Source organism: Alligator sinensis, unplaced genomic scaffold, assembly GCF_000455745.1.
Source record: "Alligator sinensis unplaced genomic scaffold, ASM45574v1 scaffold76_1, whole genome shotgun sequence".
NCBI lineage: Eukaryota > Metazoa > Chordata > Crocodylia > Alligatoridae > Alligator > Alligator sinensis.
In genome coordinates this window covers 1,767,436-1,781,582 of record NW_005841865.1, presented here as the reverse complement: position 1 = coordinate 1,781,582, position 14,147 = coordinate 1,767,436, and the positions used below count along the sequence as shown (strand labels likewise).

At 47.5% G+C, this 14,147-nt stretch overlaps 1 protein-coding gene across 2 annotated transcripts; it reads left to right on the top strand.

Moving 5' to 3' along the window:
- The first annotated feature begins 490 nt into the window (after window positions 1-490).
- On the top strand, window positions 491-9,241 carry BLCAP (BLCAP, apoptosis inducing factor). Of its 2 annotated transcripts, none has more exons than XM_025191350.1 (2): window positions 491-631; window positions 7,493-9,241. In XM_025191350.1, exon 2 carries the CDS (start codon window positions 7,611-7,613, stop codon window positions 7,872-7,874), a length of 264 nt encoding a protein of 87 aa, XP_025047135.1. In that variant the 5' UTR covers window positions 491-631; window positions 7,493-7,610; the 3' UTR covers window positions 7,875-9,241. The 2 variants fall into 2 exon arrangements, with proteins under 2 accessions (XP_025047135.1, XP_006016725.1); XM_006016663.3 differs by lacking the exon at window positions 491-631 and adding an exon at window positions 3,937-4,125.
- The last annotated feature ends 4,906 nt before the right edge of the window (window positions 9,242-14,147 follow it).

Genomic DNA, 14,147 nt, shown 5'->3' with positions numbered 1-14,147 from the left:
GTTTTTTGAATATTTCATTGCAAAAAAAACCAAACTGGCTAGCTGCAACTGGACAAACAAGTCATAAGGGTTTGTTTCTGTTCAGTGACTGGAGAAATGTGGCAATACATTGGCATGTAGATTTTAATAATGTCCCTGTGAAAATGTGCAGCAAACAAGGGACGTGACCCCATCTGAAAGATCTGTTAATGAGCAGGCAGAAAACTATTTGTATTTGTCCAGCTCTAATGAGGTGTGGCACTGGGACCTATAAACTTGCAGGGACAGAGGGTAGGAAGCTCAAGTATATAGCTTGGAGAGAATAGAAAGGAAAGTGAATTGGAGAATGTGGGAAGCTTTTTATGTTTTTCATGACTAAGCAGGCTGCGACATAGTAGTGCTTCGAAGGAGTCAAAGTAGTCAGTACTCTGGAAATGAGTAAGAAGGGTCGGGTAAACAAGAGTGGTTGACAAGTCAGCTGATTGGGCATGAGGGCTGGAGTACTTCCTGAAGAAGGCACTTGCATCATGCTAGCCAAGAAGCCTGAGAGCTGAATCAGAAGACAGAGGAGAACCACAGCAAGAGGTTTGGAAGAAGCAGGATGCAATTGAGAGAGGAAAAGTTTATATAGTGAGATACTGCTGAATTCTAGGTAAGAACTTGCTGTCCATGCGTGGCAAACTACTAGAGGTGCACCAGTATATTGGTCCATATATCGGCACTAGGGGTGAACCGATAGAGATTTTGGGGGCCGATACTGATAGCCAGTTTAAGGAGGCATATCAGCCAATACTGACCCGATTTCTGATACAGCTGTGTGCAGCTGGTAAGTTCATTGTGGTAGAAGGGGGTGTGTGGGGGGGTGTAGATCAATGCCCCCCACGGTGAGGGAGGGGACAGGCACTGCCCAGCCTGGGGGGAGCATGGGGTGGGGGGCGGCTCCCACCACTGCTTGCACCCTGGGAGGGTATGGGAGGAGTGTGTGTCCCTGGATCTGCGCTGAGCAGGGCAGGCAGGCTGTAGCTGGGGATGTGCCAGGCTTTTTCAGGCAGGGGCTGAGTTCAGGGCAGGGGCTACAGGGGTGGGCTGCAGCCACCCCAGATTTTGTCATAGCCCTGCTCCCAGCACCGATGCCCATCTGGTGCAGCCCTGGCTCAACACCCCACCTCCACCCATGTGCCGGGAAGAGCCGGTGCTGTGCTGGGCAGGTGTCAGCACTGGGAGTGGGACTACGGTGAAATTTGGGGCAGCTGCAGTTCCGAGGGCGCGCGCGGGTGTGGGCCTGGCCCCCCAAAAGCCACAGCTCTGTCCCATGCCCCCCCCGCCCCAGCTGGACAATGCCTGCCCCCTCCCTCCCTCACCACAGGGGAGGTTGATCTGCCCCTCCCTCCCCCCTCCTCTTCCACCACAAGGACTTACAAGCTGCACACACTACCTGGTTGTGTTCCTTGCTGCCTGAGTACTGTGCTAAGGTTGCGTGCACGCATAAACATTTATTGACCAAATTATTAGCTGCATTGGGCCGATTTCTGATACGGTCAATTTTCTTTATATTGGTACCGATCTGATGTCAGGCTGATGTATCAGTGCACCTCTAATCGGCACCAATAAGAGGAAAACTGACATTATTGACAATTGGCTTTTTCTGGCCAATAATGTTACCCATAAATGCCGCATGCAAGTGTGAAGCTGCAGCATGCAGGCAGCTGGGAATGCAGCCCAGCAGCTTGGATAGCAGTGTCTGGCCAGTAAGTCTGTGGGGTAGAAGGGTCATGAGGGGGCAGATTAAGACCCGCATGGTGAGGTGGGGAATGGGGCAGAGGCAGGCACTGCCTAACTGGGGTGGGGCAGGACATGGGATGAAACTAAGGAGGGCTCATCCAGTTTGGGGAGGGGCATGTGCCCCCTGGATTTGCGTGTGGGGTGAGGGCTGTGCTTGCGTCTTCCCAGGATGGGGCTGGGCCAGGGTGGCAATGGCAGTGCTGGGAGAGCGGGGCTATGGCAAACTTTGGGATGGCTGTAAACCCCACCCCCCAGCACCTCTGCCTGCCCTGAGTGCAGCCCCAGCCCAGCCGCTGCCAGGAAAGGGCGGGCACCCCCAGTAGGCAGCCTGCCCTCACCCTGTGCACAAATCTGCATGGGGGGGCAGGGCACATGCCTCCTCTGCCTCCCTCAGGGTGTGTGCAGTGGTGGTGACCCCCTCCCTGCAGCCCCTGGAATGAGCCACCTGTGGCTCTTTCCTGCACCCTGCTCTGCCCTGACTGGGCAGCACCTGCCCCAGCCCTAGTCCCACTCCCTCCCTCACCATAGGAGCCTCAATGTGCGCCCCCATGCCCCTTCCCTTCTCCACCCCAGACTTACTGGCCCGTTGCTGCTCTCCAGGGTACCAGACTGCATGTCAGCTATTGGATCGGTGTTGGCTGATGTGGCTGGATAATAATCAGCCATCGGTATTAGCCAAAAAAATCTTTATTGGTGCACCCTTACAGTCTACCCGTATTGGATCAAAAGCAGGAAACTGGTTTCCTGGTGGTGAAAGGAAAGAGAAAATCAGGTGGGAATTCAATGCATTTGCTGCCTCAGACTACTGTAGGGTAGTCTAGATAGACTTGGACATACCTAAAATAGTCTAATTTAGATAAAGCAATTAGTGATCAGAGACTGGAAAACGAAGAGGGACTTTTTACCTCTGAGGAAATAAACAAGGTAATAAGGGTAAGAGGGCCAGTGTTCCAAGCTCCTTAAGGAAGATAGAGTAGAACAGAATAAATCTGCTTTTTTCCAAAAATACAATGGAAAGCAGATATCCAAGGCCTGCCATACCTGGCTTGCTTTACATTGTCCTTCTCAACCCCCAAGAGAGACATCACTCATGTTAAAGATGCCTGACCGCACTCCCCATCCCCCTGGTTCTTCAGAACTGGAGGTATTCTCACTCTTAAAAAAAAAAAAAAAAATCTTAAATTAGTAATACTGGATTATGAAAAACAGATTATAGGCCATGTCTGTCAGTCTCGCACTGAAAGCTTCCAGCACTGATATTTACCATGAGCCCTTGTTCTAGTTTTTTCTTTCACCTTGTACTCCACATTTGGGTTTATGAATCTGAGAAATCTAATTGTTGGGGCAGTAGTTGTAGGAAGAAAAAAAAAAGATACCCACTACTCAGCACTTTTGGCTGTTTTCAGCTGGAGTAATTGGTGTAAATCTGAACACTCATGGCCAAGAGCAACATTTTTAAGTCAAAGCAGTCTCTGTTGAAAATGCTTTGATTTTGCAGCTGGGTATAGATAATGCTGCCTCAAACTACAGACTGCTAAAAAGTGTCATTAAAAAAATAATAGTGTATTGTGAGGCCATTGCATCTCTGAAACTAAGCTAGGTCAACATTTGGGTAAGGCATTTAAGGAACATCCAGCACTGGAGGAAGTGGTATCAGCATTTCAGTTTGTAGACCTTATGTCTGTGGTTTTGCCTTAACTAGGATTTTAAGGCATAAAGTAGATTATGTTAGTTACTTCCATTTAACATCATAGTTGCCTTAAATTCTAGTTCTGCATCCAAAATCTGGAATCTGTGGAGACCTGGTGTCCCACCCTGATACTGGTTCTGACTTCTGGAGGAAACCCAAAATAAAATTCCTGAAACCTTGTGATTTAGAAAAATCCTGTGATATTGCTAAGGGCAGGTCTTTTAACTTTTCCCATAGCTCACTTTTAACTTAAAACACCCTACATAACATGTACATCCCTGGTGCAGTTCCAGTTCACTCCCTGTCCAAAGCTGTTGAGCAGTGCTTGGTGCTTTTGGTTGCTGCATTTCACCCTAGGGGTGGCTGCATGCAAGTTGGTAGACTAATCTACCAGGTGGTGGAGGAGAAACCATGCTTCAGTCAGATGCACAGACCACGTTCATGAGGTCAGGGCTGTCTTTTAAATCTTGGTTTCTTTGTTAAAGCACCTCAAGAGTTTCACCGCATTGCTGGTCTTAGCTCTTCTTCATAGCTTTGCTGCTCTACCCCATGGAGGTTTCTCACCAGTTTGTGCCCACTCCTGTTAGATGTCTCCTTAGCTGCCAGATGGAAAGTCCTTTCCTCAACTGCTACTTTGTGTAAGAGGCAACAAAGCCATACGTGATCTCCTGCAGGTACATCCACCTACAGCTTTCAGTCTTGAAAGACCAGGAGCTGAAGCTCTAGTGTCCTGATCCACTGCATTTCTGTGGTGGACATAATGATCCTTGCCTGTTATTTCCATAGTGATTTTTTTAAGTTTGCAGAGCATTTGGATGAAAGTTTCTACACAGAAAACAATAAGATCTGTCTTGTGCATTTGAGAACTATTGTGTAGCAGGATTAAAGGGGGGGCTGCAGAGCACTGGCTCACTACAATTGTGTTGCTGTCTGCTGTCATGCTGCATCTTTGACTAGACAGGAAGGAAAATAAAGGGTTCTCTGTGTGTGTTCATGCATATGGTGGGAAGTGGGGATTTAGCTGCCTGCCTCTCCTGAGACCTGTCAGGCCAGGTTGTTCCTCTGAAAACTTACCCCTGGCAGGAATTAAGGAGCACTTGCATTCTGCAGTGCCTTTCATCTGGGGATCTTAAAGGTTAATAGACCTCACACTCCTGCAAAATAAGCAAGGTTTAGCCTGTGTCACCGACAGGGAAACTGGCACAGGTCAAGACTTGCCCAGAGAGACAAGCGAGTCATTGAAGCTGGAATAAAAACCCAGGAGTCCAGTTCGTTCTTCTTGGCTTGCCCTGCTGGACTATTGCAGCTTAAAACAAATGTCTCAGTAATTACAAAGCCAGAAAAAAGCTCATTAACTTTACTGACAAAACAAACTCCAGCTCCCCACTCTGTCTGCTGGAGGATTCTCCCTTTCCTCTCCCTGCTGCAGTAAGAGAAACACAGCATACTTTGTATTTCAGCACACTGATCTGCTGTCTAATCACAGATGGGGGACACACTTTCACTGCTAGTAAGGTAGATCCTCTCACAGATAGCACAGGAAAAGTAATGCATGAGGCAGGAATGTGCTTCCAGCTTTCATCAGTGTACCAGGTACCTAAATAAGACTTACAACATCACAGTCTCTATTATGACTTCGCTGCTCATGGCAGGAAGCAGTTTGTGATTTTCTTTGGACTCTGCCATACAATCTGTTATTTCTTCACTTCCTTCCCAAAGTCAGGAAACCTCGTCCAGCTTCAGTCAAGGAATGTTTGTTGGTTTGTCTTCTCAGTTCTTTGTCCCACCAGCTTCCTGGCACCCAGCAGGTCTAATCCAGGCAGACTTAGCTTGGTCCTTCATCCTTCTGACAGAACATGCAGTTCAGCATGTGAAAAGAGGAGGATTTTTAGCCATCAACCCAGAGGGGCTGTTTGCTTAGTGTTGATACCAGAACCTGTGGCATCTTCCCTCAGATGACAGGTTTGGCCTGATTTCAAACATGTCCCCTGTCCCTTTGTTGGTTGCCACTATCCTTGGCAGTGCTGTATGTACATGGTAGTTACTTGTGGGATGAAAAGAACTGTGTAAATCTAAGCTCTTCTCATGGACTGCCTCTCAGAGTCTCATTTTCCTTCTTTTTACCATCCCTATACATTTTCTCAGTGTGATACTAGGTTGAGTATCCAGGCTGGGGTGCCCTGATCCCAGCTCTGAGACCTTGGGTAAATCTCATCAACTGCTCAGAGAGATGCTGGGGCCAGCAGATAGCCTTAGATCTTGTCTCACCTGCATATCGTCGGCATGTAGTTCCATCTTGCACCTCTTCTCCATTCCCTCATATGTAAAATGAAGATAAGTGCTTTGGAATGTACTTGGAGGTCCTCAGATGGAACAGGTCATGCAGACCTAAGTACTTTAGCTTCAGCTACTTGGATCACTTGCTGTAGCTGCTGCCAGTCTATTAAGGGGAGAAGTGTAATTTCTGGTCTGCCAGTCAGCCACCCCTCTCGTTGGCTCTCTTGTCAAAACATGCTGCTTCAATACATTGTATAAGGACAGGCCAAACAAGGGTATCCCATGCTTAAACGCTGCCATTTTGAGACTGCCCTGGATCCGATCTGATCTGACACACTGTCACGCTGGGACTATAAATCCTTCAGGCTTTGTAGCATGCGCACTGTCAGCATTCAAGAGTAGCTTTCCATGACTTGAATTTATTGTTGGCGTCCCATGCTCTGCTCACAGAATGGTATCGGGTGGGTGTACTCCATATTCAGTTGGGTGTTGATTTAATGGGTCTGTGTGGGGGAGAAAGTGGGACACAGCTCAACACCCCAGTGTTTCAGCAATGAGTACAAGCACTGAAGAGGCATCTGCTTTCTCTGATTCTCCTGCTTTGGCCTTTTCATTCAATAGTACAAGAAACCACTGTGGGTAATTAATTGATTGGGCTTCACTCCTGTCTTTGTGCTCTTTGCTCCACTTTTTTTTTTTGCAGCCCCAGGACCTGAAATTGGCTTTGGGTTTGCTTCTCCTGGGGAAAAGAAAAAGTAGCGCTACTAAGGTAAACCTTGTAGAATCCTCTCGTTGCAGGGCCAAGTAAGAAGTCAAGTGGTAAAAAGTGAGATTTGCCCCTCATCCCACACTTGTCAATCTTTCTACTACTTGTCACATGCCATCAACCATATGCTGAGCTGCTTTTCCAGCTGGGCCTGTTTGACAGATGTGATTTCCCCTTTGGGAGCAAAATTAGGTTCCATCAACCATTCTTTGACTTCCGTTGCTTTCCATGCAGCAGCTGCAAGATCACCTCTGCACACTGCACTTGCTTACATGCCTTCCTAATCTCTCTGGACATTTTCAGTTGTGTGTGCACATTAGGAGGAAAACAAGCTGCTGCATCTTCACTGTGTAATAGGCTTTCCCTCCAACCTTCCATACTGCACTAAGCGAGAGGTGCTGTTTACTGCTGTTCTGGAAGGTGGGGCAGTGACACATGAATACTTGTGTTTGTGCTCTACACTTCTCCTTCCCCAAAATTGGAGACTTCATCCACCTCTGTTATGACAGGGATGCAACCTTGCCCTACCTCTTGTCTTACGTACTAGATAATGACATTTTTGCCATTTCCCTGGGGAGCCTCACATCCTAACATTGAAACCTGCAGCCAGGCCCTATTCCCCCTGTTTGGTATCTGAAAACTCAGACTGCAATCTTATTCCTGTTCGAGTCCCCAAGAAAGCATCAATGCATCTACTTCTGTGAATGCCTTCACTTCAGCCTTAAGACTGTGAATCATAAAAGATGGCAACAAGGAGGAAGAGGAGAATCCACCCATCTTTCAAGTTCATGATTTGTCAGGGACTCTAGCAGGGTAGAATAGTATTGGTTGTAGATACCCAACAGGTGGAACAGCAGCAGGTGCTTCATGCTGAAATGGACAAAGTACAGAATTTGGGGAGCAAAGTGACTGTATGAAAAGACCTGTGTTTGACCTGTTTGGCACATACCCAGAACCTGAGTGTGACTGTTCCCCTTCTCTCTCTCTCTCTCTCTCAGCTTTATCTTCACATTACAGAACAGCCTTGTGGATCCTACCTGCCTGAAGATTTGGTGGACCACTTTCCAGAAGCATTTCTGATTGCTGCTGTCCTTGGGTCCTGGACTGCCAGACACTATGTACTGCCTTCAGTGGTTACTGCCTGTCCTCCTCATCCCCAAGCCCCTCAATCCAGCCTTGTGGTTCAGTCACTCGATGTTCATGGGCTTCTATCTGCTGAGTTTCCTCCTGGAGCGGAAGCCTTGCACAATTTGTGCCTTGGTCTTCCTGGCAGCCTTGTTCCTCATCTGCTATAGTTGCTGGGGGAACTGCTTCTTGTACCACTGCACTGGCTCTCAACTGCCTGAATCAGCTCATGATCCCAGCATAGTTGGTACCTAAACAAGTCTCTCAGCCTGCCGACGACTCCAGTTTTGCTTTTAAAGAGGGGGGTTGGGGGCAGGAGGGATTGTGAGGCATGCGGCTGGAGTACAAGCAGCCTGTGTTCTGTAATGTATGTGTGGACTAGAGCGGTAAATTCCTGACCAGCCCTCTCATTTTGCCTGTGAAGTTTGACTTGTTTACTGTGTGAACTCTGGCATCACCACCTGCTTTTAGAAGCAGAACAGCCCCATCTTTTTCTTCCTGTGTTGTTGGGAATGGACACCAGCCCTTCCAGCTGAGGTCTGGGGGAAGAAGGAGCTGTCACCCTGTCTAGTTCTTGCACGGTGGTGGAGTTCTGCTGTCTCTCTCTTGCTTATCTGTGTATGGCCATGGCGGTCTGTCCTAGGGCTTTGAGCTCACCAGATCTGTCAAAGCAGCCACAGGAGTCTCTCCATCTCGCTCTCTGCAGGGCATCAGGCTTTCTCGCCCTGCTGATCAAGGGAACTCAGCAGCAAACAGACGGATGCAGCCAAAAATTGTGGAGCCAGAGGCCGTTGAGTCATCTCCTCCTGCTCAGCATGCCAAATCCAAGCGTTTGCACTGCCTAAGTGCTTTCTGAACTACTTACATGCTCCTCAGTCACAGCTTAAAAACCCTCAGTTGTCATGATGCTTTTACAGCACTTTTCGCAGGCATCAAGCTCCTTTCCTGGCTTGCCACGATTTGCTGTGGCTTTGATTGCTGGGATCCGAACGCATGCTCTGCTATGGTGTTTGGGGTTGTGTAAAGTTGGCACTCCCAGCTGGACAGGTTAGGAGACCAAGGGGGGGGGGAGGGAGGGATGATGATGTGAGGTGCTGCAGTTCAAAACAGCAAATGGTTGCAGTCATTTAAATGACAGTGTTTTCAGGCCAGGGATGACTGTGCATTTTCTATTATTAAAAGCAAGCCAGTTGCCAGGGTCCCTGCCTAGTGGGGTGGGGGGAGGAACAGATGGCTAGTGGGAAGTGCCTGGGTCAACCTCTTCCCTTGGCAGGAGGTTTTGATGTGCCCTGAGTGGCACCTGCTGCACAGCTTTCTTTCCCACCCCCACAGTTCCTGGAGCTGCCAGGGGAACAGTCCTCCTTGCAGCACAAGGCAATCACTTGTGAGAAATTTAACCAGTTCTTGAAAAAACAAAAGAACACACTGGCTCTAAAGCACCCAGGTGACTGTTCTGTTTGCCATCCATTTGTCTCCACACATGCTTCTCCTCATGGAGAGTGGCAGGAATAGCTGCTGTTATCTCCCAAGGAAGTAGAAATTCAAATTGTACAACTTCCAGAGCATTTGGTTTGTTCATTGCACAGCTGTTCAAGATGTTTAATAAAGCTTTATAAACTTTGGTCTATGGACTTGTGCCAGTTGTGATGCATCCACTGCCCCTGGACTAAGGCATCTGGCTGAGTCAACTTTCTGTTCCTCCACATCTTTTTCTGAGGACAAGCCAAAGCAGGCCCACAAAAATACTGGAGTCTGAACCAATGCCACGTTTGTTTGCACTGTTTGCTTATTCTGGAACACAGAGTGCCTGACACTGACCCTTCTTCCTGTTCAGTTAAAAGGGATTTAGGCACAGATTGTAAAACCTACTTCTGATTTTTAAATGTGGCCCTGAGGCCTGGTCCAAGTGGCAGGGCCAAACTCACAGCCACCTACCCTTGCAGCTGGAAGTCTAAAACTAAGGACTCCGGAACACTGGCAGAAATGAGACCTGTGTTTCAATAGCACCAGTGGAAGAAGCTATAGCATCTCCAGCAGTTGCATATGTTTTCACATAGGGCTCATTGAGAAGAAGAGGCAATGCCTGAATCCATCTCCCCTGCTTTGCTGTGCAGCTGTCACTTGACAGAAATGAGACTGAGTTCATCCCTGGATGCAGCTTAATGCAGACATGCCATCAGAGCTGTTTGAGAAAAGGTGTATGAGGTTTGTCTCAGCACTGTTCTTCCAGGTGAGCTCTTTGATGATGCAGCCTAGGACTCTGAAGTAGAAGGCTAGGACAGTGCCTTCATTGTACCAAGTACAACATACTTTGCCTCTTGCATTTTGAAATTGTTTGCTAAAAAAGCCAGACCCCTCTGCCCCCTTTTTTGTTAAGCAGTTAATGTGCATCAGAATACTTGCCCAATGATTTGCAACCCATATAAGAGCAAGAAAGAGACCTTACATAGCTAAGGAAAGTTGCTTGTAATGCAGCTTGTCTGCCACTGCTGCAAATCAGAGACAAGGAAGGGAGCAGCTCATAGTTAAATACAGAGCAGAGGGATATAAAAGGAGACAGGAACTAGAAGTTCAGGGATTACATAGAGGCTAAGCCACAGCCTCATTACTTAGTGACCTGTGTGAAATGAGTCTGGAGAGCCTCCCCTGTTCTTCACCAACTTGTCTCCACTTGGAACACTTGACAGCCTCTACCAGTGAGGCAGGGGCTAGTACTTTTGTCCCCACCCAGAGGATGGCCCCTCACAGTTGAAGCATATTGGTAGGGCAACAAAGAGGAGTTTGCTAAACCTTTGTCCTGTGAGCGGAGGGCACCAGCACACTCTGGCACCTGATCCTAGCACCACATTTCAAAGCATTTGTTGCTTGCCTTACTGGCCTCACCACAGTTCCAGAAGTCACTCAGAGATAAGAGAACACTGCCACCCTCACCTGGGCTGCATGCAAATGCTCCATCTGTCCTCATTGCCAGGCTCTGCTAGGATCATGTTCTGTATTGGATTCCTTTGCTAGCTGGTGTCTAGCTGGTCAAGAGGTCACTGCTTCCACCACAGTTGTGATCCACTGAAACTGAATCCAGTTTTCTTTGTTGCCTCAACTCACACAAGTCCAATTTGGCAAGAAGTGGCAATGCAGCAGCTTTGCAAAGTGTAAGAAACAGCCTTGCATGGTCCTGAACAGATGTCAAAAAGCAGCTTTCACCTGTCTGGTTTGGGTTTTTGTCTCATCATTTGTGCAGAGCCTCAGGACTAGGAGAAGGCTATGCTGAAGTCAATGTAGGCTTAACCCTGCTCAATGTGCTCACTGCTCAGCAGCTACAGGAACAGCCTGTACTAAGATACTATACTTGCACTCTGTTAAGGCTGCTTGCCTCCCTTCTCAGGATGCATTACACATCTAATGTCAGCCATGATATAGACAAGACATAGTCTAGGCCTGCTTTAAAATCAGAATTGGATGGGACCTCAAGGGGCCTCTGGTCAAGTCCCCTGCGCAAATACAAGAATACAGTTCCAATCCATCCCCGTCAAATGCTTATCCAGTCTCCCCTTGAAAACCTCCAGTGACAGTCTACAACTCCCCTAGGTGGTCTAGTCCTCTGCCTCGCTGTTCTAACAGCAAGGAAGTTTTCCCTAGGCGTGTCAATATGAGAAATAATACCCATTGGACTAATTCTACTGCGTGTTAGTGCATCATGCAAAGTGTGCTAATGCACAGTAGATTAATCCAGCATGCACAAAAAAGTATTTATCTGCACTAATGTGCAGTAACACTGCTTACAGCACATTAAATTAGTAATTTATTACAGGTACTAAATAAATGTGCCATAATTACGGTGCATTAACGAACATGTAGACGTGCCCCCTGAGATCTAATCTAGAGCAGCTTTGATGCAATTTAAAACCCCTGCTTTGTGTTCTGCCCTGTGTGGCAAGGGCGAACAGTTCTCCCTCTTTTTTGTGGCAGCCTGTCACATATTTTGAAACTGCTACCAAGGCCCCCCGTTTAGAGCCCTTGCAATAGACTAGTGTTTCCCAAAGCACACTTACATTAATACATTTTTTCCATGGCACACTAGTTAAAGGTGTTCCCCATCCTCACACCTATTGTAGCTCATTGCCATGGCAAAATTCCATGGCACACCTGTTCATTTCTGACAGCACACTTGTGCTGTGGCACACTGGTTGGGAAACACTGCAATAGACTGTTCCTAGCCAGTTTCCTGTTACACAGTCGAAGACAGTACAAGTCCATTAGGAAGTAGACAGTACAAAAATACGTACACTTAAGTGGTTTATGCACTTAACTGATATGCAGAAAACATGCCGTTTATAATCTGAACAGCAGGCAGCAATTTGAGATTAAACTCCTTTTGCACAATTAAGCAGATTATGCACTTACTCAACCTGCATGCAAGTAAACAATGGCGTAGTAATGGTACAAGAAAACCCTAGAAGGAAAACTGGCAGATCAGTACTAGTTAAATGCTCTAACTAGGTAGCAAGGATTTCTTAGGGTATCTTTTATTGGACTAGCTATGGAGTTGAGATTGAAAGCTTGTCTAACTCTAATGCAGGACATTCTTCATCAGGTGGTTTAAAGGTGCAAAGAAGTGCGGGATAATGCCTCTTCTAGTTATGATGCAGAGTACGCTGGCTTAAATAGCTCCATTTTAAATATAAGTACCCAGAGCTTTTTGCTAACTGGGCTAAATTTCACCTTACTGCCATTTAACTGAGCCCCATTTAACTGAGCCCCAGGTGGCCATTCGATACCTATTAGACTGGAAAGTCCGACATCTTTGGGAGACCGAAAACTGGCAATTTATTTTGTGACCCAGCTCTGCAATGAAGTAAGGCAACACTTCCCATTCTGTTCTTTATTCCATTTCCTTTCAGTAAGACACAGCTACAACCTTGCTTCCTTTTAAGATTAGATCCAACTTGGAGAAAACATTTAAAAGTAAGGGCCTCCCACCACAGCATGAGTAAAGAACTTGGAAACTTTGGGTGGGGAAGAGTCCAAGCAATAAGCTTTTACATTCATTTCCACACCAAAGCTGTTTAATACTTCTGTACCTCCTAGTACCACAGTGTTTAAGTACTTTGCAGTGTTTAGTGTATGTATCCCCAGAACCCCCCTGTGAGGCTACAGAGAAGCACATACCAATTTTCAGATAGGGAACCATAGTGACTTAGAGTCAGTGTCACACAGGAAGCCTACAGTAGAGCAGGGAATCCAACCCAGGTCTTTCAGGTCCCATGTTGGTGCCTTCATCACAAGGTCATCTTTACAGCCCATGGAAAGCCAGCTCACAACACTGCACAACATGAAGGCAGATCCCAGGTCAAACCCATAAAGCTTATGGAAAGAGGTACAGGGTCTTTACCATCTATGCCCACAAGCCACCTCTGGCTCCTCTGAACAAATAGCTCAGCTCCAGCCTAAGTATTTATGCTGCCTGCATGCAAGTCTTTATTCAAGTGGATGAGCTATTTTTTCCACCTCCTGCCTGACAGAGGGAAACACCATGTTCCAGAAGGAGCTGAAGTGACACTTAAACCACTTGGAGGAGAAGTGATTAGTGTAAGCACACGCTGTATGTACACACGCACAATGGGCTAGGTCTGGAGGGGCTGGCTGCAAGCTTGCTAGTCCTGTTCTAACCTGGTTGTGGTGGCGCTAAGGAGTTTTTAAACTACTGAATGTGGAAGGTTGCTGGGATAAGAGATGAAGGGGGAAAGAGAAAGGCTTCTGGGAGGGAAAATGCTCTTGTGGTCAAGTCCTTGTCAAGGAATTTGGCCAGGCCCCCATTCCAGCTCCAGTACCCATCTTCAGCACAACATTCAGCAAGTATTTCCTGGCTGGGAGCCTTGTCAGGCTTAACTCACAGCTAGGAAATTGCTTGGGGCAGTGGTAGTGTAGAATTGCAACCCACGGCCCTGCCTCCCAACATGGAGCCCTGCTGGCCTGTACCCCTGTTGCCTGCTAAAACCTCTGGCAAGTAACTTAACTGGGAAGACACTTGGAGGTGGCACAAAACAGAGCCACTGCGTCTGCTGACGCAGACACAGACCCTGGTATGCTTCCACTCATGGTGACCAGGAGGGTTAAACCATAAGATTATCCCTTTCTTTCCCCCCCAATTAGCTTTACACTTAAAATCATGTAACACCAGTCAACAGACCCCAACTTAACCCCACCCCCCAGGGACAGAGAGCAGCTTACCTCAGCCAGGCATTGGGCTTCCCACTCCAGGACTGACCCGCTGTCTCCAGTGCCCTCGGCCTCTCTGCCCTGGGACAGGGAGCCTTTCCATCCTTGCCCAAGCAAATGCTAATGTGCTTCAACTCGCTCTAGCTCCATCTTGCTTAGATTAGAATTTGCACTTAATCATTTCCACTCTCCCTCACTCATCCTGGAAGACAAGAAACCAATTTCATGCTGAGTCAGGCCACTGGGACCCAGATACAAGTGGGCATGTCCATCCTAACCCAACCTGGCCCTTGGCAGAAAGGCAAAATTAGA